The following is a 26,371-nucleotide window of genomic DNA, read 5'->3' on the forward strand; positions in this document are numbered from 1 at the left end:
GTAAAAAACAAAGTCCAATGCGGTTGCCTGTTCATCTACAGATATTTCTTATCGTTGCCCTTGTCTCAACGCTGACCCATGTCGATATGTTTATGCAGGTTACTTGGGCGGTTGGCCATCGTGGCTCGTGCTCCCTGTGCGTTTTGGATGTAGCCCAAAAACCCTTCCAACTTGGTGTAACGGGTAGGATCTTATCCAGCTCGGGCCTGCTTGTTAAATTTGTAAACAGTCTGAGGGTTTGTGCATTAAATGAGCTCGGCTCTGTTGCTAGTTTTGTAAACTATCTGTAGTTTTCTGTATTTAATGAACTCGGCTCCGTTTGCTGAATGTGCAAGCACTCTGTGGGGTTTTCTGTATCTGTAAACGAACTTTATTATTTGTTTCCTTTTTCCTGAGGACCGTTATATATATGGTGACTGTTGTTTTTGACCAGTAATCGACCCGGTCCGTCTTGTTGCTGTGATTCCGTGGGTTTGTTTAGTCGCTGTTCTTGTTTTCTTACAATGACTTCAATGATAAAGGAACACTACTTACTGAGCGTTCTTATGGTGCGTTTCGTTTGTGCATAAGGGTTTCATTAAATAAACCTTTTGTATACTGTGTATCTATCATTTATAAATCTAATGGAAAACAGTTAAGTTTGATATGCTTGTACCTGGTTTAATGTGATATCGATTGTCGTTAGTTTGTTCTTCTCTGCGTGGGATGGCTCCCCGTAGCAGCGCCTTCTCTTTTGCTGTCTGCTAATTCCAGTATGTGCTCAATATTTTGTTTCTCATCCGCATGCTTGCTGTACAAGACCTATAATGGTTGCTGAAGCAAATAATATTAAGCAAATAATTTACAGTATGCCTGTTATAGCTATGTTTGTTATAGCCCTCTTACAGTAAAGTGTTATTGTAGGAAACAGTAGCAATATATTTATGTGACAGTGGTTTTTTTTTTTAAACAATACAATTTTGCTTTCTCTTAGAGGAAAATGTATCTGTCTGTTTCTTAATTCCGAAGAGAGTTTCTTTTCATTGTCCTTTTCCTTCTGTTTTACATCTGGGTAGCGTAACTGCTCCCACTTTCGGTTAAACTGCTTACCAGAATTCATCCTAACTAAGTAACAGTTTCTTATACTAAAGACTAATTTACGGTTAACTAATTTCCAAACTTAAAAGCAAGATACAGTTTCAATTACCATGGTCTCTAAATGACCTTCTGGGAAAAAATCAAACAACTAGTAAAGAAAATTTAAAACAAATGACAACTTCTGTTAACCTGGTTCCCTCCATAAGATAATCAACCACCTTCTGTCTCCTCAGAGCTGGATGCTCCTGCATCAGGCTTCCGGGGTGGCAAAAAGTCATGGCTCCGTTCCATGAGGTCGTCGACAGAATAGCCTGCCTTCTGTATTTGCGTCGCATTCAGCCACGAACTGTCCTCTATCGGACGGTTCTTCCACTTGACCAAATACTGCAGATATTCCTTCCTGCGTGTGCGCTTAGCTACTTGTGTGTCCAGAATTCCTTCGATCTCAAGGGGTGGTGCCATTGGCATCTGTCTCATCCACGAATGTTCCTCACAACCGGTGTCCCGCGGTGGCTCTACTGCTGCATTGTCTCCCGAATCTGCGACATAGGGAAACAGATCTGCCACATTAAATATGGGAGAAATACCAATCCCGGGTGGCAACTGTAACTCATAGGCGTTCGCAGAAAATTTCCGAATGATTTTACAGGGACCAATCTTCTTGAACTTTAGTTTGTTGTACCCCCGTTTTGGAAAACGTTCCTTACATAAATACGCAAGGACTTCGTCCCCAACGTTGAACTGAACTTCCCGGCGCTTGGTATCTGCCCGTTGCTTATATTTGTGACTGCTGTCGTGTAACTTCAGCTTAACCTGCTCATCAAGATTACTCATTGCTTGAGCGAAATCTTCACCATCCGCACTTCGTTTCTCAAGCTTTCCCAAATCTCGAAACTCATGCACGCCTCGTGGATGCATGCCGTACAAAATCTGGAACGGACTGTAACCAGTGCTGCGGTTAGGTGAGTCGTTGTATGCGAATTCTGCCTGAGCTGGTACACAGTCCCATGTCCGGGAATTCTCACCTGTTAAGCTCCGAAGTAAGCTCCCCAAACTCCGGTTCACAACCTCCGTTTGGCCGTCAGTCTGTGGGTGATAAGCGGAACTGAACTGTAGCTGAGTGTTCAACTTTTTCCACAGGGTTCGCCAAAAATGACCGGTGAATTTCACATCCCTGTCGGAGATGATGGACCTTGGAAGTCCATGTAGTCGAACAATCTCATTGAAAAACAGATGTGCTACATAAGTAGCATCGATGGTCTTCCTGCAAGGTACAAAGTGTGCCATTTTTGAAAATCGATCTACCACAACCATTACTGAATCGAAACCCCGTTGTGTTTTAGGCAAACCCAAAACAAAATCTAAACTGACGGAGTCCCATGGTCGGTTCGGAATGGGCAATGGTAAATACAAACCTGTATTCTGACTGTGGCCCTTTGCCAGTTGGCAAATCTTGCACCTACTCACATACCTTTGTACATCCCGCTGTAATTTTGGCCAGAAATAAAAATGTCGTACCTGTGCTACCGTCTTATCTACACCGAAGTGTCCAGCCAAACCCCCGCTATGTTTCTCCTGAATTATGTTTTCTCGCATAGAGCAGTGGGGAATACACAACTGCCCGCCTTTAAACAGCAATCCCTCCTGTAAATTATAATCCAACCACAGACTGCTGTTCCTTAACAGAGGGTTTTGACAAGCCTCATAGGCTTCTTTAAAATCAGCATCTGTTTGATACAGCTCTTTCAGGTGTTCAAAGCCTAGAACCTACATCGTACCTTCCTGCAAGAGTAGTATCCTTCTACTCAGCGCATCTGCCACCTTGTTTGCTTGCCCACTGATATGTTTCAGTACAAACGTAAAATTCTGCAAATATTCCACCCATGCTGCATGATTGTGGTTCAATTTATGTTGCTTCATAATGTACTGTAACGCAGAGTTATCTGTAAACAGAACAAACTCATTACCCAACAGATAGTGCCTCCAATGTTTTAACGCCTGAACAATTGCATATAATTCCTTGTCATAGGTTGAGTATTTCTGTCTACTCTCGTTCAGCTTTTCACTGAAATATGCAACTGGCCTATCCTCCTGACTTAATACTGCCCCAATGGCTGTATTACTGGCATCACAACGAACCTGAAAAGGTTTGTTAAAGTGAGGCAGCCTCAATATTGGCCTTTCAGTAATCTTCCTCTTCAAAATCTGGAAACCTCTTTCCGCTGCCTCAGTCCATTGAAATGGTTGATTTGTCTTCTTGATCGTATCCAGCATAGGTTCACAAATCTCACTGAAATTCCTGATGAATTTCTTGTAGAAGCTCGCTAGCCATGAAAACTGCGGACTTCAAATAAACTTCCCGGTGAAGGCCAACTAACTATAGCTGCCACCTTTTTTGGGTCCATTTTCAACTCATTTTCTGCAATTACAAAGCCCAGATATATTAACTCCCGCTGAAAAAAAGTACACTTTTCAGATTGATCAGCAGTTTATTCTGCTGCAACTTCCTCAACACATTGCGTACATGCCTGAAATGTTCTTCTTTAGTTTTACTAAAAATCAAGATGTCGTCCAAGTAAACTATGACAGATTTTCCAATAAACTCCTTCAGCACTTCATTCATCAAACGCATGAACGTACTGGGAGCATTGCTCAACCCAAATGGCATCACCAGCCACTCATATAAGCCTTCATTCGTCTTGAAAGCTGTCTTCCACTCATCTCCTTCTCGAATTCGAATCTGGTGATATCCACTTTTTAAGTCAATTTTCGAGAAATAAGCTGCCACGCTCAGACAATCCATCATATCGTCCATTCTTGGTAAAGGAAACCTGTACCTAACCATAATTTTGTTTATGGCTCTGGAATCTGTGCACATTCGCCATTCGCCTCCCTTCTTTGGAGCCAGCACGGTTGGTACTGCACAGGGGCTCATGCTCTCTCGAATCAACCCTTTGTCTAATAACTCCTGGACCTGCTTTCTGATTTCCTCATGGTCCTTAGGACTCATTCGATAAGTTGCTTTGTTTGGCAGACTTGCCCCTAGTATAAAGTCAATGCAGTGACTAATACCTCTCCTGGGTGGGAGTTCATCCGGAAGGTCATCCACCACGATGTCCCCAAATTCCTGCAGCAGTTTCTGGATTTCCTCGGGCAAATCTGAAATCTGTGTATTCAATATCACCGCTTTTGGTCTTCGTATGACAGCAAAATTTACTTCACTGTCCTCCATCTGTTTTATAAATTCTTTTCCACCCATCAGCAATGCTTTCACTCCACTGGCTTCTGCTGTATTTTCCTCTTTGATGGGTACAAGCGTGTGCTTGATCCCATCTTTGACAAACCTGTAACAATTGGTTTTTCCATCATGGACTGCGCTCCTGTCAAACTGCCAGGGTCGTCCTAGCAAAATATGACAGACATCCATCGGCATAACATCGCAGATGATTTTGTCTTTGTACTTGCCTATCTGAAACTCCACCTCACACTGTTCATCCACCAACAGTTGGTGTCCCTTCTGCAGCCATGACACCTTATATGGAGTGGGATGTTTCAGCTTTTTCAGACCAAGTTTTTCCACTATCTCTACTGCTACCAAGTTGTCGGTACTTCCACTATCGATGATCAGCTTGCAGCACTTGCCCTGTGACTTGCAAACAGTCCAGAATAGATCTTTTCGCTGATCAGGTTCTGCAATTTCTTTTGCTGGTTTTAACAGCACCTTATTCAATACCAAAGCTTCGCCTGTCTCTGGGGCATTTTCCACTTCTTGAGGTGCTGCTTCAGCATCCTCTGAATGAGCAACATAAGCTCCTCTTCCACCTACAGGTTCACCCTCAGGACAATCATATGATTTGTGTCCCAACTTATGACAACGATAGCACTGGACAGTTCCCCTGCCCCGACCACTTCCTCGCCCTTGCTGAGCTGGTCGTCCTCCTCTAGTGCTATTGTCCCTCTCTGCTGTGCCAGCAGACTTAGAGCTGCTGCCTTCTTCGTTGGAACCTGCACTTCTACCTCTACCAAAAACCTTACTTTTTCCCCTACCAGTTCCACCTCCTCTCCTGGCGTTTTGCTTCCGGTTAATTTTCTCCTCTGCCTTCAGTGCAAACTGGTAGGCTTCATCCAATGTTCGGGGTGAAAGGATACCGATTTCATCCAGTATTTCCCCCCTCAAACCATTCACAAATCTGGCTGTTTTTTCTGGGGTATCTTCCACATACCCTGCCCGCAAATTCAACTTATAGAATTCCTCTGTAAACTCCTTAACAGTCATTCCTCTTTGTTTCAAATTCTGTACCTGTCTGTACAACATAATCTGATAATCTTTTGGTAGAAATTTTTCCTTCAGTTTGGCCTCCATTCGGGCCCACTTCTTTATAGGCTGTTTGTGTTGCCTCTTTCTTTCTGCCTAAACGCTGTCCCACCACAAGGACGCATGTCCTTTCAGCTTTGTGGCGGCGAACTTCACCTGCTTGTCCTCACTGGTTTCCTCAAACTCGAAATATTTGTTCACTTCGCTTATCCAATCCAATAACACGTCTGCAGACAGACTTCCGTCATAAGTGGATAGCTCATGCTTCAGCTTATGACTAGACAGCAAAACTGACTTTAATAACCGGAGTTCCGGTGTCACCCCTTCAACCTCATCTTCTGGTTCTGCCACATCCTCATCACTATCATCTGCTGGGTTCCTTCTTCCCCCAGCTTCTACCACTGCCAATCTTTCTCGCAAAACGCGGATCTCCTCACGGAGTCCCTCTTCTGCTACTCTCCGGATCGCTCTTCCTCTTCCTCTTCCTCTACCACCCTCCATTCTTCCTATTTGTCAACCTGCTCTGATACCACTTTTGATGGCCCAACCCTTCTTCCACCTGTCGACTCTGTATTCACCGTACGAGTGTAAATGCGAATTAACTTGGGATTGTACAGCTTCGGGATATTTCGGTTGGTTTACCTGTGGTACAAGTTATCAACGCCCATCTGCCGGTTCAGGTCTTGACCTACTCCCGCCTTTTGTCACTAACCCTAGTCCACTTACTTTGTCATTTTCACTATGCAAAATTCTCAGTTCTGCTCTGCGAGTTTTCTTGGCGCCTCTGCTCCTCGCTCCGGCGCGGATTCTTCTGATGCCTCCGACCTTTCTGCTCCTTTATTCGTTGGTATGTTTGTGAGAGTGTCCAGTTGTTACTACTCCTCTCTGTAAATCGATTAACTGACTGTTTCTCTGGTTATTTTCTGCTGCAACAAAGTTTGTTTTCTCTCTGTCAACTCACCTCGGTTATTATGGTAGGTTCTCTCGGTTCGAGCTCCAGCGAGTCGCTCCGCCTCAATCCGGGTTTCAAGGTAAGTTAGGGTTCTATGTTAAACCCTGCTTCTCCACATCTTTTAGATCCTAACAGATCTGCTCCTCTGCTCTTCAGGTTATGATGTTGGTCGTTTGCAATGCCTCTCTTCAAACCCAGGTAAAAACAAAGTCCAATGCGGTTGCCTGTTCATCTACAGACATTTCTTATCGTTGCCCTTGTCTCAACGCTGACCCATGTCGATATGTTTATGCAGGTTACTTGGGCGGTTGGCCGCCGTGGCTCGTGCTCCCTGTGCGTTTTGGATGTAGCCCAAAACCCCTTCCAACTTGGTGTAACGGGTAGGATCTTATCCAGCTCGGGCCTGCTTGTTAAATTTGTAAACAGTCTGAGGGTTTGTGCATTAAATGAGCTCGGCTTTGTTGCTAGTTTTGTAAACTATCTGTAGTTTTCTGTATTTAATGAACTCGGCTCCGTTTGCTGAATGTGCAAGCACTCTGTGGGGTTTTCTGTATCTGTAAACGAACTTTATTATTTGTTTCCTTTTTCCTGAGGACCGTTATATATATGGTGACTGTCGTTTTTGACCAGTAATCGACCTGGTCCGTCTTTTTGCTGTGATTCCGTGGGTTTGTTTAATCGCTGTTCTTGTTTTCTTACAATGACTTCAATGATAAAGGAACAGTACTTACTGAGCGTTCTTATGGTGCGTTTCGTTTGTGCATAAGGGTTTCATTAAATAAACCTTTTGTATACTGTGTATCCAGCATTTATAAATCTAATGGAAAACAGTTAAGTTTGATATGCTTGTACCTGGTTTAATGTGATATCGATTGTCGTTAGTTTGTTCTTCTCTGCGTGGGATGGCTCCCCGTAGCAGCGCCTTCTCTTTTGTTGTCTGCTAATTCTAGTATGTGCTCAATATTTTGTTTCTCATCCGCATGCTTGCTGTACAAGACCTATAATGGTTGCTGAAGCAAATAATATTAAGCAAATAATTTACAGTATGCCTGTTATAGCTATGTCTGTTATAGCCCTCTTACAGTAAAGTGTTATTGTAGGAAACAGTAGCAATATATTTATGTGACAGTGGTTTTTTTTTTTAAACAATACAATTTTGCTTTCTCTTAGAGGAAAATGTATCTGTCTGTTTCTTAATTCCGAAGAGAGTTTCTTTTCATTGTCCTTTTCCTTCTGTTTTACATCTGGGTAGCGTAACTGCTCCCACTTTCGGTTAAACTGCTTACCAGAATTCATCCTAACTAAGTAACAGTTTCTTATACTAAAGACTAATTTACGGTTAACTAATTTCCAAACTTAAAAACAAGATACAGTTTCAATTACCATGGTCTCTAAATGACCTTCTGGGAAAAAATCAAACAACTAGTAAAGAAAATTTAAAACAAATGACAACTTCTGTTAACCTGGTTCCCTCCATAAGACAGTCAACCACCTTCTGTCTCCTCAGAGCTGGATGCTCCTGCATCATATAGATCAAGGGGTTGTCAGAAAGTGAAACTGGGTGGGGAAGGTTATCCCATCTCTTCTTTCCAAATTCCTATGTCACTCGTCTAGAGTTAGTTTCTAACGCTGAAAAATCACAATTCATTTGGCCTAACTAGGGCTCAGAAGAATAATAGTGGGTTAGTGAAACTTGGTGGGGATGGTTATCCCATCTCTTCTTTCCAAATTCCTATGTCACTGGTCTAGAGTTAGTTTCTAAAGCTGAAAAATCACAATTCATTTGGCCTAACTAGGGCTCAGAAGAATAGTAGTGGGTTAGAAAGAAGCTACATGATTGACAACCCTAATATAGGGCATAGAAAGAAAATAAACAAAATTTGTCTGAAACAAAAGAAGATTAGAATATTTTGAAGATTACTAGATTTTTGGAGGCTGTAGCAGTCTCGTGGATGGAGGAAGAGTGAACTATCTTCGCCATTAGCATTGACAGAAATGGATGCACCGAGCATGTCCAGTAATACTGCCCATTTGTTGGGTACTTCCCCCTTGTTGAAGAATTTCAGCTTTGACTAGACTGACCTTGCACACCATTAATTCCAACTTCAAACTCAACCTTGAAGCATAGCCAACCTATGAGTTGCACTCAGAATTTCTCAAACTAACAGGAGCTTGGAAATGTCTTCGTGAGATAATGTAAATTACACGAAGCTTCCTGGCTTTATAACCTAAGGGGGACATTCAAGATTGCACATGGTTAAATTTGGCCTATATTAAATAAGGTAAACCAAGGTAAACCATTATTACATTATTGAATAAATAAAATAACTGATCACATGCTAAATTTGACCATGTTCAATTACAACTTCCATTCTTTCGAAATTTAAACCTTGTGAGGTGATGTGGTAACGGTAGTTTGGGGGTGTTCATGTGGGTCTCTCTATTTTAATTTTTTAATAATATTTTTTGAAATAATAATAAAAGTGAGTTGGATTTGAGGTATTATTGTTTTTTATAGGAGTTGTCTATAATGCGACTTTTTGAGATTCCGGTGACGGAATCCGGCGGAAGAAATTGAGATGAAATCATGATTTGTTGCAGTTAAAATGGTTTTTTAACTACATATTCGGATTCAGCACCCTGAATGGGACGGTTTCATTGTGCAGAAATTAGCTATCAAACTTGGATTCCAATAAATTACTGCCGGATTTTCAAAAAAATCGCCAGAAAGACTTTCAAAAAGTCGCATTAAAGACTACTCCTTTTTTATATGGTGAATTGCGTGGATGGTCAAAACTACCAGAATCTCGGCAATAAAATTATTTTTTTAATAATATTTTTGAAATAATAGTACGAAGTGAGTTAGATTTGAGGTATTATTGTTTTTTGTATGGTGAATTAACTGAGTGGTCAAAAGTGGCTGGAATCTTGGCAATAAAATTATTTTTTTAATAATATTTTTTGAAATAATAATAAAAGTGAGTTGGATTTGAGGTATTATTGTTTTTTATATGGTGAATTGGTTGGGTTGTTAAAAGCGGCGAGAGTCTCCACAATAAAATTATTCTTTTAATAATATTTTTTGAAATAATAATAAAAGTGAGTTGGATTTGAGGTATTTTTGTTTTTTATATGGTGAGAAAGCTTCTAAAGAAGCAGAATAATTGTGGGGTGGTCAAAAGCGATGAAAATCTCGCCAAAAAATTTTCAAAAAATCTTGTAGAGGTAGTCTTTGAATCGAGTTGTTGATGTTGGAAATGGATTGAGAACCATCGAAAATGTGTAGGACACCTAAAATTTTAAGTTTAACAACAATAACTTGGATCTAAAATGGATTGAGAACCATCAAAAACGTGTAGGACACCTAAAATTTTAAGTTTAACAACAATAACTTGGATTTACAAAAATCCTTGCCAGATTTTCTCTAAATATGACCGGAATTTCCATAACTTTCTCGGTAACTCCTCTGTCTTGTTAGACTACACTTAACTTAGTTGTCAAACCAGCACGAGGACAAGTAATCTCCTCCACACTAACTCATCACTGTTATTCAAGGAAAACCACATTGTAATAAGGTGCGTATGGTTCTTAAGAGCACGTTTGTGAGATGCCTCTAGGTCTTGGGTCATTGAGTGTTTCCCTAAGTTCCAGGAAGATTAACTCTTAGCCAAGAATCCTACTAGAGGCCCATAGAAATTTTAATATTATTTATTTATAAAATATAAAATATAATATATATATATATATATATATATATATATATATATATGGAAAATTGGTTTGAATTAAAAAATCTAAATCAGTTTAATTATTAAACTTAAAAATATTTAGGGGAGAAAAGATTTGAAATAAAATAAATAAATTAATAAATTTGAGAGTATTTAGTGGAAAATAAGGAATATGGTAATGATGGTGAGTAATGTCTACCAAGAAAGTAAAAGATTAATGGAGATTCTTTAATATTTTATTTTTATGATAGAAAAGAAGGGAGAGAAGGGTTAATATAGCGCTATAGTTTTGTTGATTTAACATGTGCAGAACGCTAGTAATGTGGCAAATATTTTTAAAATTTCAACATATGTGAGTGAGTTTTCCAAAATCCCACAGAAAATATGCTTTTCATCTTCAACCGTCTTAGTATGGAAAAGCTCACAAACTCTTTTGTCCCAAGGTATTCTAGGAATTTGACCAACACCTTCACTTTGAAGGTCATGAGAATTCTTCTTGCTTAGGAAAGGTCTATTTTCTTCTTATCACTAGTCATGACACACTTGTTATCAAGATTGGGATTGATCACTTCTTTACACATTAGTTTATTTTTTCTAAATAACTCTTTATCATCATATAACTTATCTTTAAATTTGGAAATAATAAATCTTGAACAATAAATAAATAATAGTGATTCCATATAAAATTAGATGGTAATAAAAAAATTAGGTTAAAAATAATTTTAGAAATTAAGAATAAGTTAATTTAGTTTAACATTTTTTTGGATAATTTATTTGGAAAATTTATGTTATGTAACATTTGGTATCTCGCTTGATTGACCTTAAAAATAAGTATATAAAATTATATGAATGATAACATTTTTTTCCAAACTCTTTAAACTTTGGGTATCATCTTTAGACTTAAATAGCTACAAGTAAAAATTTTATTGATAATAAATTGTGGTAAAAAGAAAATTATTTGAAATTAAATATATATTATATAAACTTAGGAAGTATTTCAATAAATTATAATTAAACTAAATAATAAATTTAGAGATTAGTTTAAAATAATAAATAAAGAAATATATATATCTCTTAAATTATCTTAAAATAAAACGAATAACGAAAAAGTTAAGGAAATGAATATATGAACTTTTAAAATTAATTAATTTATAATAATATATAATTAACTTTATAGTTGTTAAAAAAATATTTTTTATTTTAAAATAGTAAAAAAATATTATTAAAATAAAAACCAAATAATTTTATAGCTGTGAATTGGAATTATTTTAGATTATTAGGAAAAATAGTTGTTATTTCTATCTAAATTTAATTTTTAATAATATAATAGTAGAAAATATTTTTATGTTGATTTTTACTTAATTGAGAAAAAATATTTTCCCATTAACAAAAATCAACTTTAATTTAATACCATGTTAATTTAATATTACAATAATATTATTTTTAAAATATGCATAAAATAAATTTTCCATGTGAAAGAAGCTCTATATATTTTATTTATTTTAAATGAATGGACAATAACATCATTATAACCAACCATAATTTAAGAATGATAATTTTCCATATAGTTCAAGGTAATTATGTTTTGTTTTTTTTTTGTTTTTTAATGTGACTAAACAATTGCTCTGTGTGAAAGAAGCTCATGTATTTTATTTTATTTAAATTAATGGACAATAAAAATATTATAAACTTCCATAATTTAAGAATGATAATTTTCCATATAATTCAGCATAATTATGTTTTGTTTTTATTTTAATAATATGACTAAGCTTGACTTATTTTGTTTTATTATTTAAATTTTATGATAAAACATGAATATGGTTAATGTTAGTTTATGGAAATATGTTGTGTGTGTTTTTATTGAGGTATTATCATGTTTGAGTTTTTGATGATGAGTGGTGAAACTATTAAAAAAGTGAGATCTAAATAAATAAGCAAGTAACATATTTTCAAAAACTCACATTATATCTTCCGGATCTACCAAATTCTTAGAAAGATCATTTTTTTTTCTATATTTTTTTTTCCTATAAATGTTTTAACTAATAATTATAAGTATTAATTTTATTTTTTTATTCTATTTCATTTTTATTTTTATTTTTAGTTTTATGTAATTTGACTCAGTCAAAGTTCATGAGGTCCTTCATAGATAGTGATTGTTGTTGGGCTATTGAAGGACTCATGGTAAGTCACTATTCAGTTCCCCACCCTATTTGGGTGTTATTTTTGGAAATGACCATGATGTAGCCTCACCAATGTCCAACTTACAAAAAAAATGACCGAGTCAAAATGTTTATAGGATGGGAATTTACAACATCTTTCTATTACATATAGTAATGAAAAAACATATGCATAAGGAAATTAAAATTAAATAATAAATAAGAAATCACAATATTCTCAAGGAAACCTAATAATTTTAAAGCATATTAATTTATAATGTGAATATGACGAATAAAATACTTGCCTTTATGAATCTTGGCATGATAAGTATATTTATTTACATCTTATCTCGATCCACATTTTATATAAAGGCTTACCTAAATTGTGGTGGGAAGTAACAAATGGTAAATATGCTATTTACCTAACTATGAGCCCCTTTTAAGAATTTTATCTTTGGATTATAAATCACTTACACAAATATATAAAAATCATGCTTGAATATTGGAATGATATCCATAAATTATGGAATAAAATATGTGATACAATTATTCACATTCCATTACATTATGCAAAGCCTACAATAAGACCCTCAAATTATGTAAAATCAAATGTTTGAAAATTAGTTTCTTAATACTATTCAAAAATAAATATTTTTTTTCAAAGATGAACATTATAAGTTGCATTGCTCAATGTTAAACAAGTAATGGTCAAATAGAGTCCTACCTTGGCAAGGACTAACAATGATTTTGTAACCATATTTAAATTTAATTAATAAGGATGAAACACTTAATACTTGCAATATAACAAGATTATTAAACATGAATTGTAACCTCTCCTTTACTAGAGAATATCATTGACTTGTAAATAGGCTTTGTTACAATACCATGGCTTTTAGATATCACATGCACAATAACCATAAATAATTTCACAAGCCTAATATTTTATAAACATTTTATTTTAATATTATTTTATAACATTTTTAATTAAACATAAGAGAAAAAAAATTATAATTACTCTTGAGATATATATAAAAAATTATGTTGATTATTATTAAAAATATTATGTGGATATTCCATAGAGATTATATCTAGGTTTTAATAAAATTAAAAATGAGAATACATTTATATAGAGAGATGTGAAATTTATATCATACCATCCTACATCCATATTAACTCCATATATAAGCATAGAGAGAGATCAAATCTCTTTTCACTCTAAAACAAGTTTGCACCACAAGAGTTTTGATCCCTCTTTACCCTTGGTAGATCGAGAGTTAAGGTGGATATAAGTCTATAAATAAACCAACCTAGATCCATCTAACTTTGGATATATCATGCACGAATAGGGATCAAATCCATCTCGGTGCAAACCTTTCTTTTGGAGTGTATAATTTAAGACACGCTTGCACCCAAAGGGATTGAATCCCTCTCGGTGCATGATAGATCAAGAGTTAGATGAATCTAGGCTAGTTCGAGTTGAGTGCAACAATGTCACATTTTTAAATTATCATTATTAGGTATATGTTTGAGATAAACTTCATATTTTGAAATTATATTATATTTTCTTTTCTTGACATGACCACATCATTCTCTTATTTAATCTAGTCTATGTTACTTTCCTTGAATGGTTTGTACGTCTGTGTTTAAATGTTTTGAGTGGATTCTGTGTTTATGTGTTTGGATTTGGATGGTAATTATTGTTTTGAGTGGATTCTGTGTTTATGTGTTTGGATTTGGATGGTAATTATTGTGAATGTTACGATCCTTGTGTTATATTTCTATATGTGTATGTCATTGTTTGTTAGTAATTAGTTGGTGATGAAGAAGGGAGACAATGTGATCAATAGTTTGTAGGAGGATTGATACTACACATCTATTTCACTTAATTTTGGTTCACAACCTTTGCAACTAATTAATCCTTAATAATTTCCCTCCAGGTATTACTAAATATATCTTGAAGAGTGGTTTGAATATTTTATTGCGTCAAGATTACTCTTGAAATAATATATATTTTTAAAAGCAGTTTTAATAATTTAATATGTAAATATTACTCTTAAAATAATTCGTTTCTTTGCTAATTTACTTCAAGAATATTTTGATGATTTTTTTTTTATCTATAGTCTATTATGAAAAGTCAAGAAATAATGTATTTTTTTATTTTTTTTAACGAGTGGGCATATTTACAAAATATTTACATCACATGTTTCTCCAAAAAAATATAACATCTTCACTCTCTATATATCTTAAAAATGGATCTTGAATAGCATTTTGATGAAAATTTTTGAGAGATGGTTTTTTTTGAATGTTTTTAAATATGTCATTTCCTCTATTAAATATTTTGAATAAATTGTTGTATGCAATTATCTATTAATAATTTTGAATATATGTAGTTTTGGATATATTTAATTGTCTATTAGTAATTAGTTGGTGATAAATAAGGGAGGTGATCTTATCAATAATTAATCTGCAATTTGCAGGAGGATTAATTCTACACATCTAATTTAATTTTAATTCGAGGTATTGCAACTTTTGAGAGCTAATTAATTGTTAATAATGTCCCTCTAACTCAATAGTTTGGCAACTTTTGACATATTTTAGTAGTGACATTATTAGTTTTGCCATATTTTCATATGGATTAACGAAACGAGTAGTTGAAATAGTAAACCATTCAAATCTTTAACTCGAGCTATTATAGTAAACACCATACCTTGTCTCTCTTTCTCTCTAATATTAATAGGTTGAATTACTATAACACAAAAATCAATGCACAATGTGAGTAATTTTTTTGTGATTACACTGGAATTAATGTACATTGTTAATCCAATCACTTTAAAATTATTGTACCATCATACATTCACCTCCATCACATTAGAAATCAACATCTACACTAAAATCAATTCATCTAATGCAAGCAATCACATAGGATTAAAAAACAACATCCTCATTGAAATTAATGCATCTAATGCAAGTAATAGATTACAATTAGAAATCAAAACCCACACTAAAATCAATGCATATAGTGAAAACAATCAAATAGAATTAGAACTCAACATCTACACTAAAATCGAGGAATCTAGTGCCAGAAATCAAAACCTACACTAAAATCAATGCATATAGTGAAAACAATCAAATAGAATTAGAAATCAGCGTCTACACTAAAATCAAGGCATCTAGTGAAAGTAATCAAATATAATTATAAAACATCTACATTGAAATAAATGCATCTAGTACAAGCAATCAAATAGGACTAGAATTCAACATCTACATTGAAATAAATGCATCTAGTTCAAGCAATCAAATATATTTAGAAATCAACATCTACACTAAAATCAATGCATCTAGTGCAAGCAATCAAATAGGATTAGAAATCACCATCTACACTAAAATCAATACATCTAATGCAAGAAATATTCTTCGCTCTCTCCTCCTTATATATATATCTCCATCCATATATCCTTATTTTTCTCTCTATCTCAACCACCTAGAGACACACACACTCTATCTCTCCATATCTATCTATCACTCCCTCCCCCCTCACTCTATCTATGTCTCTATTCTTCCTTCTCTTCACCTTCCATCCATATCTCTATCTCCCTTTGTCTCTTCTTTGCCTCTCTAAGTCACCCACAAAACATACACCCTCTTTCTCTATATCTATCTTTCCCTCCCTCTTCCTTTCCCTCCCTCTCTCCTCACCTTCTCTCGCTCTTTCCCTACCTTCTATCTCTCTTCCCTCCCGCTCTCCTCTCTCCCTCTATTTTCATATCCCTCATCACTCCACCTATATCTCTCCACATTTCTCTCTCTATGTCTTTCTTCTTAGCTCCCTCTCTCTCCACCTCAAACTCCATATCTCTCGCCATAACTCTCTCCTTCTCTCTTTAATGTCCTCTCTCTCTTCCTTCCTTTGTCTCCCTGTCTCTCCCATCTCCCTCGACTCTCTCTCCCCTCCCTCTCTCTCTATATTTGTCTGACTGTGTCTCTCTCTCTCTCTCAACTTTGTCACTATTTCCCTCCTTATCTCCTTCTCTCTCCTTCTCTACCCCCTTCTCTCCATCTCTCCTACATCTCTCTATCTCACCCCTAAAAATACACACATTCTCTCCATCTCTCCCTTGGCACTCTCTCTTGCTCTCTCTCTTCAATTTTTTATCTTTATGTCTTTCTTCTTCCCTCCCTCTCTCCCCTTTCAAATCTATCTCTTTGTCTCTCCATATTTCATCCTTTTTGTCCCTCCCTCTATCCTCCTCTCTTTCAAGTCTTCCCTCTCATCCTTCCTCTCTCTCCCTTTGTATCATACCTCCCTCTATATCCCTCATCACTCTCTCTCTCTCAAACCATGTCACTATCTTCCTTTCTTTCTCCGTCTCTCTCTCCCCCTCTCTCCCCTTTGTCTTTGTGTCTCCCTCTCTCTCTTACCCTTCTCTCACTCTTCTCCTTCTCCCTTTATTCATTCCTTCTCTCCTATCTCCTTCAATGAAAGCAATCAAATAAGATTAGAAATCACCATCTACACTAAAATCAATGCATCTAGTGCAATAAATATTATTTCGTCTCTCCCCCCTCCATCTATATCTATATCTCCCTCAATCTCTCCTTCTTTTTCTCTCTATCTCACCTGCCCCCAAACACACATGCTCTCTCTATCATACCTATCTATCTCTCCCTCCTTCCCTCTCTTTATCTCTCCCTTATTCCCCTTCTTCAGTTTACATCTATATCTCTATATCCATCTATCCCTCCTTTGTCTCTCTATATCACCCAAAAAACATATAAATTATTTCTCCATAGATATCTATCTCTCCCTCCCTCTTCACCTGCCCCTCTCTCTTCATCTGCCCCTCTCTCTCTCTTCCCCTTATCTCCCTACCTCTGTCATTCTATCTCTCTTCCCTCCTTCTCTCCTCTCTCCCACTCTCTCCATATCCCTTATCATTTACTCTATCCCTCTCCACCTTCCTCTCTCTTTGTGTTTATTTGTATCTCCCTCTCTCTCCCCCTCTAATTCCATCTCTCTTTCTCTCCCTCCCTCCCTTATCCTCTCTCTCTCATGTCCTCTCTCCCTTCCTTTCTCTCTCTCTCTCTCTCTCTCTCTCTCTCTCCAACTTTGTCACTCTCTCCCTCCCTTTCTCCTTCTCTCCTTCTCTCTCTCTCTTCCCTCTATCTCTCCTTATTTGTCTCTCTATATGATCCCCAAACATACACATTCTCTTTCCATCTCTCCTTTCTCACTCCCTCTCTCTCTCCACTTTTGTCTCTCTATGTATTTCTTCTTCCCTCCCTTTCTCCCATCACAACTCCATCTCTCTATCCCTCCCTTTCTCCTCCTCTCTCTCTCATCATTTCTCTCTAGCCCTTTCCCTCCTACTTGTCCCCTTCTCCCTTTATCTCACTCTATCTCTCCACCTCTATCACTCTATGTTTTTGTTATTCCCTCCCAAATATATATAGAGTTAATATATATCATGACATATTAATATATATTATAATATAACAAATTTGATATTTTATTAATCCAAAGTTATTAAATTTAATAATATCAATATTAGATTTAATGATGTTTTTTACATGGAATGACGAACAAATTTAAAACAAAACTACATCAAATTAATATTTTCAAATATTACAACTTTGATGTGGAAATATTTGTCTTTAAATATTTGAATATATCCATGGGATATAGTTTTTCCTTTTAAAGATTAGTTTTACAAATATTTACCTGGATGCGGGTGAATTAACTGTGCATTAATGCAGGGACGTTGGAATGTCGACACTCGGCCCAGCCAGCTGGTGGCTAGCGCTTCGTCCCAGGCCAAGCCTTGGTACATGAATTCTCATCTTAAGCAAACGCAGGCCAGCTTGCAGAATTACATTAATGCTCGCTCTTGCCGAGGATTCCAGACAGATCAATCCATTATGGAGCCCATTAACACCTCCGCTTGCCCTCCATTTCTCAGTGTTTGCTTGCTCCAGGCAGAAATCCCTTGCAACAGAACTGTGGTAGGAAAACGTTGCTGCCTGCTCTGCTATCTTTCCTTTGGCAATGGTTTCCATTATTCCCATTCCCAATTCTACGCTTTAAACATTGCCCAGACTCCCTCTGCTCATTCTCAGATTTCTGCCCAAGCCCTCAATTCTCTAGAGCTTCACATTTGGTGCAGCATGATGGTTCGACATCGCATGATGGTTCAACATCGCATGTGGAGTTGCAGAGGAGGAGACCATGGGGATAGCATTCGCTCTCAGGTTGAACACAATGAGGCTTCACCTCCGCCTCCTACCTCTCTGCCTCCTTCTCAGACCAACTCGCTCCCTCCCAGTTTGCCTAGTTGTCATCTCCCTCACTCTGCTTTCCACTCGAACCATTTCAGGTTTCAAAGCAACATGAATTGGCCACTCATCTCAGCTAATATCACCATTATCGTTTCTGAAGAAGAAAACCAGCTTAATGCTACTGCACATCTCTCTACGGACCAAACTCAGAATGTTCATAGAATGGAATTTAGTTTGGGCCCTAAGCAGCCTCCACTAGATGAAGTCAGAGTCGCGTGGCATGTCGACCAAAAGATTGATGAGGGCTCTGAAGGCTACACCCGGCACCCAGATGGCAGGACTTAGGGTGCCAATATTTTGTCATATTTCATCGGTAGTTCAAGTGGCACTCTTCCAAAAGTCAAGCTGAACTACCATAAAATCATATCAACCCAACCAAGAGTCACACTTATTCAGTCTCTTTCATCCACTATAAATATACTTTCTACCTCCCTCACTTACAGCAATTCAAATCACTAAATACTTTCTATTTTTGTCCACATGCGTGAAGGAGAGAGAGAAAAAACCAGCCAAGTTTAAAATAAAGTTTTACTTGGATACTGTTTAGAGTTTTTATAGGCAGTTTGGTTAAATTTTTGAGGTATTTGCATAGGCTACCTGCTTGGAGACGCTCTTTGCACTGGAATGGAGTTGTACGGCGTGAGTCAAAATCCCAATCGATATGCCGATCAAGTGATCTACGTGAATTATTACTGGTGGGCTTACGTTGAAGTCTCAACAATCCCAATCGATATGTGGATCAAGTGATCTGCGTGGATTATTACGGGTGGGCTTACCTTGAATTAATTCTCAAGATTAATTTTTAATGTCTCAATAATGTGTTTTCTACACTCCACAACACCTGCAAGCTTAGGAAACTGTTTACTATGTAATCACCCTTGGTGCCTATTAAATATTTTCTCTATCATGTAATTAATGTAAAATTTGTATGTTAAGATAAATATGGATGTAAAATTCATTTTGTATGTTGGGAAAGTTAGATCTGAGGCAGTGAGGGGAAAATTTTCGAGGAAATATTGGTGGGTGTGTGAAAACTGAGTTTTACAAAAGTTTACTTTGCAACCCCAGTAAGTAAATTGTTGTGTTTTTTTCACTTGGAGGAGCAACCTCCAATTTATTGCTCTAATGTAATTTCCTTATGTTTTGACATATAATGTAAAGTGTGCTAGTTGGGTTATGGTATTAATCCTTCACAAGCAGATTTATAGCAACCTCCTTTATTTTACTCTGTGTTTTTTGCTATGTAAAATTTATGTTTTAATTAAATCCCTATGTCTATTTTTGAGCTAGTTGACTTTGCCCCAACTTGTGTAGAATTATCATAAGGCTTACCTTACTGCCAGCTCCTTTTCCCTATTAAACTTTTTCTAACAATAAACTGTGATCATTGGTATTCTCGGAATTTTATTCCATAAGAACAACTATGAGTTAGAAAACAACTATGAGTTAGAAAACATCATGTGTTATATTAGAAGAGATAATACCATGACTTAGAAAACATCACAAGTTAAGAATACGGGGAGAAAAGAGATGTTGTATGGTTTTTTTGGAAATTTTGATTAATACAATACAATAGTAAATATGAGAAGATATTCAAATAATTAATATATTAATATGGTATTCATAAATTAAAACACACATGTGAAACAATGTATTGGATCTGATTACTTCATAACCCTTGTTGGTATTTCAAGCTTTTCAAGTAAGTGTGAGAGATGATATTCATAAAATAAAACAAACATGGAAACATTGAATGGGAAATGTTTTTCAAATAATTCTTATTAGTTGGTGGAGATTTGACAAAATAATCAATTTGTTACTAGTAGGTACCAATATGCTTCACTGGCCTTCCCCAACTCTGCAGCGTTAAGAAACTTCATGGTTGGAGTTTAGAGATTCTTCACTGCTGAAATGTTGAGACTTGTAACATCGTTTCTTCTGAATCAGAGCATATTGGTTATTGTTATTTCCAAAGCCAAAATCAATGTGGAATCCAACATAAATATAAAATTTGCTAGACCATACTCAACAAATACCCCATAATTTGTCGTGAAAATGTTGTGTCAGTCTCATCATATGCAAATATCTTATTTTGAGAGACTAGTACCTCCTTTCTGATTTCGGAACAATTTGATGCATTCTTGCTATGCTTTGCAAGTCATTGTCCTGTCATAATGCTACTAATATTGATGTTGTGGGAATCACGAGCTCTCTTAATAAACGGAAATGATGATATCCTATGATTTTGTAATGTGAGATTCACACGAAAAGGTTTGGAAAAATATTTTGTTGTCTTCAACTTTCATTAAAATCTCTCCTTTCCAAGTTCATTTGCTCGGACGGTTAATGTTTGGGATTTTAATGTTTGTAATTTGTAAGGAGAGATTTAGTGAGACTTGAATACCACAAAATATTTTTCCGGACCTTTTCCCATGGATCTCACATTACAAAATTACAGATATCATCATTTATGTTTGTAAGAGAGCTCGTGATTCCCACAACATCAATATTAGCAGTTTTGTGAAAGGAGAATGTCTCGCAAAGCTCAGCAAGAATATTTCAAATTGTTTCGAGATCAGAAAGGAGGTAGTCTGGTCTCAAAGTAAAGGATTTGCATATGATGAGAGGAGGCACAACATTTTCACGGTAAATAATCAGTGTGTTCGTTGAGTATGGTTTAATAGATTCTACATTGATAATGGATTCTACACTGATTTTGGTTTTGAAAATAACAATAACCAATATGCTCTGATTCAAAAAAAGACGATGTTACAAGTATCTCAACATTTCAGCAGTGAAGAATCTCAAAACTCGAACTATGAAGTTTATTAAAGCTCCTGAGTTGGGAAGGCCAGTGAATGATATTCGTACCTGCTATTAATAAATTGATTATTTTTGACAATCTCCATCAGGTGATAAGAATTATTTGAAAAACGTTTTCATTCAATGTCACGATGTGTGTTTTATTTTAAGAATATCATCTCTCAGAATTTACTTGAAAAGCTTGAAATACCTGCAAGTAATCAGATCCAATACATTGTTTCACATGTATGTTAATTTATGAATAACATCTTAATAGATTAGTTATTTGAATATCTTCTCGTATTTACTATTGTATTGTATTAATCAAGAATTTTCCGAAAAATTTAGTCACACAAGTCTCAACTTCACATTATTAAAAATAAAGACATTGTATTTAGGCCATACACCATCTTTTTCTCCCGATTATTCTTAACTCGTGATGTTTTCTAATGCATGGTGTTACCTTATCTAATAAAACCCATGATGTTTTCTAGCTCATAGTTGTTCTTATGGTATAAAATTCCGAGAATACAATGATCACAGACTTAGGAGATAACAGGCTGCTGTGACATTAGAATTCAAGCGATTCTTGCTCGCAGAGCCATCAATTTCCAAGACAAAGATGTAAGTTTGATTCAACTGAACGCAGGCAACGCAACACAAGCCAATTGAATATTTAGGAGGATCAATCAATTTTCCACTTAACGCAGTGCAATCAATTTCCCACTTACGTAGAACCCTAACAAACTAATACTTCAGATATGCTTCTGTAAAGAAAATGTAAAAACATTTCAGTTTCCATTATAACATTAATGATGTCATTATAGAAATACCTCATAATATTGATATGTCATTCCAGAAAAAAACCTCATATAAATTTGCATCAGGAAAAAATAATTATTATTGTTGGTGTTTAATTCCAAGGAAAAAAACTCTTAGTCGTTATGCATTGAATTTCCCTTGCGCTCTCAGTTATGATCATACCCTCCATAGTGTGGACAGTTTAACCTTTTCAGGAGCTACAGTTGCTTCGCTCCACTCGCTCCCAGCTGGCTTGAGATCTCGTATGGGAGAAATATTTCATATGAGAATAACTCAACCAAGTTATTCTCCATACTTCGGCTCATAAAACATTTAGATTATTTCTGGGGTTTGCATTAATATAAAAAACTTGTATTCTCCATACTTCGCTCATAAAACATTTATATTATTTCTAGGGTTTGGATTAATATAAAAAACTTTTACGGATAGTTCTAGTTGACTGATTGAAAGAAAGCCGATAACAAGAGAGCTACCTTAAACTTAGAGAATGCTCCGCTGGTGGATATGCCACTGATGTGGCTGGCTCTTCACCGGGTATTGGATATGCTCAAGGTATTGATCAATATATACCTTGATCAATATATGAAATACCCTGTTTAGATGTTGTTGGAAACCTGCTACAGGCAAGGCATCTTGTAACATCCCTTGTGAAAAGTTAATACTAGTAAATAGTGAAAGTAATTATTGAACAAGAACTTTATTTGAGAAATATATATGTTCCTGTTATTAATTTTATGTGAATGAAAAACAGTTGTGTTGGTACTTTTTGAATTGAGTTATGATTAATCATGGTTAGTAACTGAGGAATCAGTTACAGTGGAACCCTAACTACCTGGAGGTAGTTGAGACCCCAGAGGAAAAGGGGGAAATGCCATGTCTGGTTGGGATCAGATGGCAGAAAAGAGAAAAAAACATTCATGCTATGTCTGGTTAGGATCAGATGGCATAAGAGGAAAGAATTTCCTGTGTACGCTACGTCTGGTTAGGATCAGATAGCGTTTACTGGCAAGACCAGTGTAATTGCGGTCGAGTAGGACCTGCAAGTGCTTGGGGGTGGAAGGTCAGAGAAGGAACTCTTCCTACGGTCGGGTGGTTTGACAAGCACTCAAGTAGGTTTGCAGAATAGCAGGTATGGCCTACTGTGAGACTATTTATTTACTGAAGTTATCTTTTATACTGTACTGTGCTAAACTAATATACTGTTCTGTGAGAAGAAATGGAAACAGTAGGGGTTAGTTGACTATTATTCTTATCTGAAAATAAAAATAGAATCAAATAGTATTTGTATAAACAGAGACCGAAACACATTTGTATTGGAAGAAGAAACAGACATCAAACCCTTGCATTTTATCTAGAAATAACCATACGACATAAATCTGAATAGACAAGTCTTTATTATCTGAATGACATTTAGAAATATGGAAGGGGTATACCGTAGACCCTCTGTTTAAGTTACAAGTCAAGCAAACGAAATATATATTCTGTACAACAAGATTCGAGAGAAATGGAATATGCATTCTTGGTAGAAACCCCTAATACGCATTCACAGCATGGCACTGAATCATAAGGCGGACTGGTAAGTCCCGCAACAAGGATGAGTGCATATATATATGTTACATCGTTGTCCACATAAAATAAAGAAAACTTAAATGCAGACCAAACCCCGGACCCGGATAGCCGTAGCCGGAGAACGATAAGAACCTCATAAATTATGAAATCGAACTCTGCACTTTGCATGCACAGAATACATATTCAAAACAAACGTATTTTGACTATCCAACAAATAAACAATATGTGCGACCAGAATAGCACGATAACTGTGGTATATGCATTCTCAGTCCAACTTACAAGTAAACCCCAAAGTTGAACGTAAATGAAAACAAGCCGCAGGGTATCATAATCAACCAGAATACATCATATAACAGAAGTATTATAACTGTAATACAACAACATATTTGTAGTGAGTCTTGTGACATTAACGCAATATCATAATGAAAATGGATAGCTGTATATTAATCATTCTGTGTGGAAAAACTCAGAATAGTAAACTAGGAGACAGAAGATAAAATCTGCCGAGAGGACTGTAAACAAGAGTATGTGAACAAACCGAACTTAAAAGGGTTAACCTCATTTATACAGGAAAGTAATAAAACGGTCTATGACAGAGTCAAACTATAAGCTCGTTCACAAATAATTGTCCGTAGACAAAATGAGCCGAATGGCTTAAACTTAAAATAAACATGCTAAAATAATCCCTGAACTAATCAATTCGAAGCTCAGAGTGCTGTGCTTCTCGACAATGGGGTCCCGCCCGAGCAAGGCTAGAGGCCGTTTCATTGCCAGAGAACCCTGGTTTATGCGGAAGCCGAATCGAAATAGTCAATGTCTGACATCCCTGCTCAAGGGAAGCCGGATTCAGACTTCGATTCGAGTGATGAGAATGCAAAATAAACAACAGTAATTTGCATACCTGGTTAAGGGCGGCCGACAGCAGGTAGGAAGCTACCCTTGCACTCAATGCTCGACGACAGCTTCTTACCTGAACCAGCAATCAATACTTAATTAAACCTGAGAATAAAATGCAGTATGGAACAGTGGTATAATAAAAACTAACACTGTTGAGTAATAGCTGGAAATCGTGACAGACAAAGGGACTGTAACAAATTAGAGTCAAAAGGAAACTTAGCATATTACCGCTAGTAAACATTGAAACATTGCAAATTATAAAGGAACGCATACCTGAATCGTTTCATAGCCTTAACAGTAGCTGTAAATTGCATGAGAACTACACAGGGTTTCAGAGCTACAGCAAACTCGTCGCTTGACCAAATGAACAATAGAATCCGAAAGAAAGGGAATAGGTTTATAAACTTTCCATACCTATGACCGATTCGTGGCATGTTTTCCCTCCGTTGATCTGCCATAAGCATTGTTTACCGTTCGATAGCCGGTGGAAATGGGCGCGAAATCAATATTCTCCGAGAAGCCAGACTGTAACACCTCGAGCTCCGGGAGCACATGGCCAAGTGCCATCGCACCGTCCACCTTGCCAAATGGACGACACAGGTTTGAACAGTTGGTACCAAATGCAGAGGCCGGACGAATGTATTGAATGCAGGTAAGTTCGGGATATGGAAAAATCCGAACGGTAGCTGTTGCTATTTAATGATAATTGAATTCTGTGCATTGTATGTAAGCCGAAGGCTCCGTAGTGGCGGAGATTTCTAAAGGGTTATGTAATTAAACGCTATGCATATATGTATAATCATACAACCTTAGTCAATCACCCTGGATAACAGTGTTGCGTGCCAACTATATACATGCCACATATGTATGGTATCAACTTTAATTTATGCCGCTACCTTATTATATATAGTTATTGGAAATCCGCTGCTTGTGTTAGTAAGTTTATTGTTTAATATCAAGGAATGTAATTACCATGTTTTATTATTAAGGTAAAAGATTGCCATGTAATATTAAAAAAAAAATTATTTAGTATGGGAGTGTGTGACAAATTGGTATCAGAGCCAAGTTTTACAACTCTGTGACCTTTGGGAAGAATTTAAATTACATTAACATGAATATAAATGGTATCATGATAAAAGTTCAGAATATACTAAGATTAATTAAACTTGTTTAATGAGTTATTCTGTAGCAGGTAGTAGCAGAATGAGGAGAGCAAATAGTGCTCCTTATGGAAATCCGGAACCACCGGATAACATGGAACAACCTCAGGGAAATTCTGAGTTTTGGGTACAATTGGGGGCAGCAGGTCGCAATGCTGACTCGACACTATTGAGGACAGTGCAGGAGCTAAAGGACGAAATGGCCCGGTTGCGTGCGGATAACGAAAGATTAAATGTTGAACATGAGAGGATTCTGAAAAGTCTATCTGATAAGCAACATCAACAGCAGTCACATCCAAGACCTGAACAGCCAAGAGTAACAGATGAACAGAGCTATCATACTGAACCAGAAGAAGACAGGGCAGAGACGCGAGGAGAGAAGTCTGTTAACGCTTCTGAATATCAAACTCCGAAAAGACCCCGGATGGAATTACAAGGAGAATTCAGGAAGATTAAACCACCTCATTTCGACAGAGAATCTGAAGAAGCTGCAGAGGTGTGGCTGATTAATATGAATAAGTATTTTCAGGTGTATGAATATGATCATCATCTTAAGGCAA

At 36.5% G+C, this 26,371-nt stretch overlaps 1 protein-coding gene across 1 annotated transcript; it reads right to left on the reverse strand.

The window, feature by feature from the left end:
- Positions 1–3,401: 3,401 nt before the first annotated feature.
- Positions 3,402–5,440, reverse strand: LOC149194362 (uncharacterized). Its single transcript, XM_089407650.1, has 3 exons — positions 4,422–5,440; positions 4,150–4,271; positions 3,402–3,496 (listed from the first exon to the last, which is right to left on the reverse strand). Exons 1-3 carry the CDS (start codon positions 5,438–5,440, stop codon positions 3,402–3,404), a joined length of 1,236 nt encoding a protein of 411 aa, XP_089263776.1.
- Positions 5,441–26,371: the final 20,931 nt, after the last annotated feature.

The sequence above is a fragment of the Pinus tabuliformis genome, chromosome 2_2 (assembly GCF_031772625.1).
Source record: "Pinus tabuliformis cultivar Carrire ecotype Pingquan chromosome 2_2, CPIR1, whole genome shotgun sequence".
NCBI lineage: Eukaryota > Viridiplantae > Streptophyta > Pinopsida > Pinales > Pinaceae > Pinus > Pinus tabuliformis.

Coding starts and splice junctions, on each gene's coding strand:
- LOC149194362 (XM_089407650.1), bottom strand. CDS start 5,440: ATGGAGGCCAAACTGAAGGAAAAATTTCTACCAAAAGATTATCAGATT. Junction 4,272..4,421: donor GGAAAAACCAATTGTTACAG/GTTTGTCAAAGA, acceptor TGTCATACGAAG/ACCAAAAGCGGTGATATTGA. Junction 3,497..4,149: donor TGAACTCCCACCCAGGAGAG/GTATTAGTCACT, acceptor TTGTAATTGCAG/AAAATGAGTTGAAAATGGAC.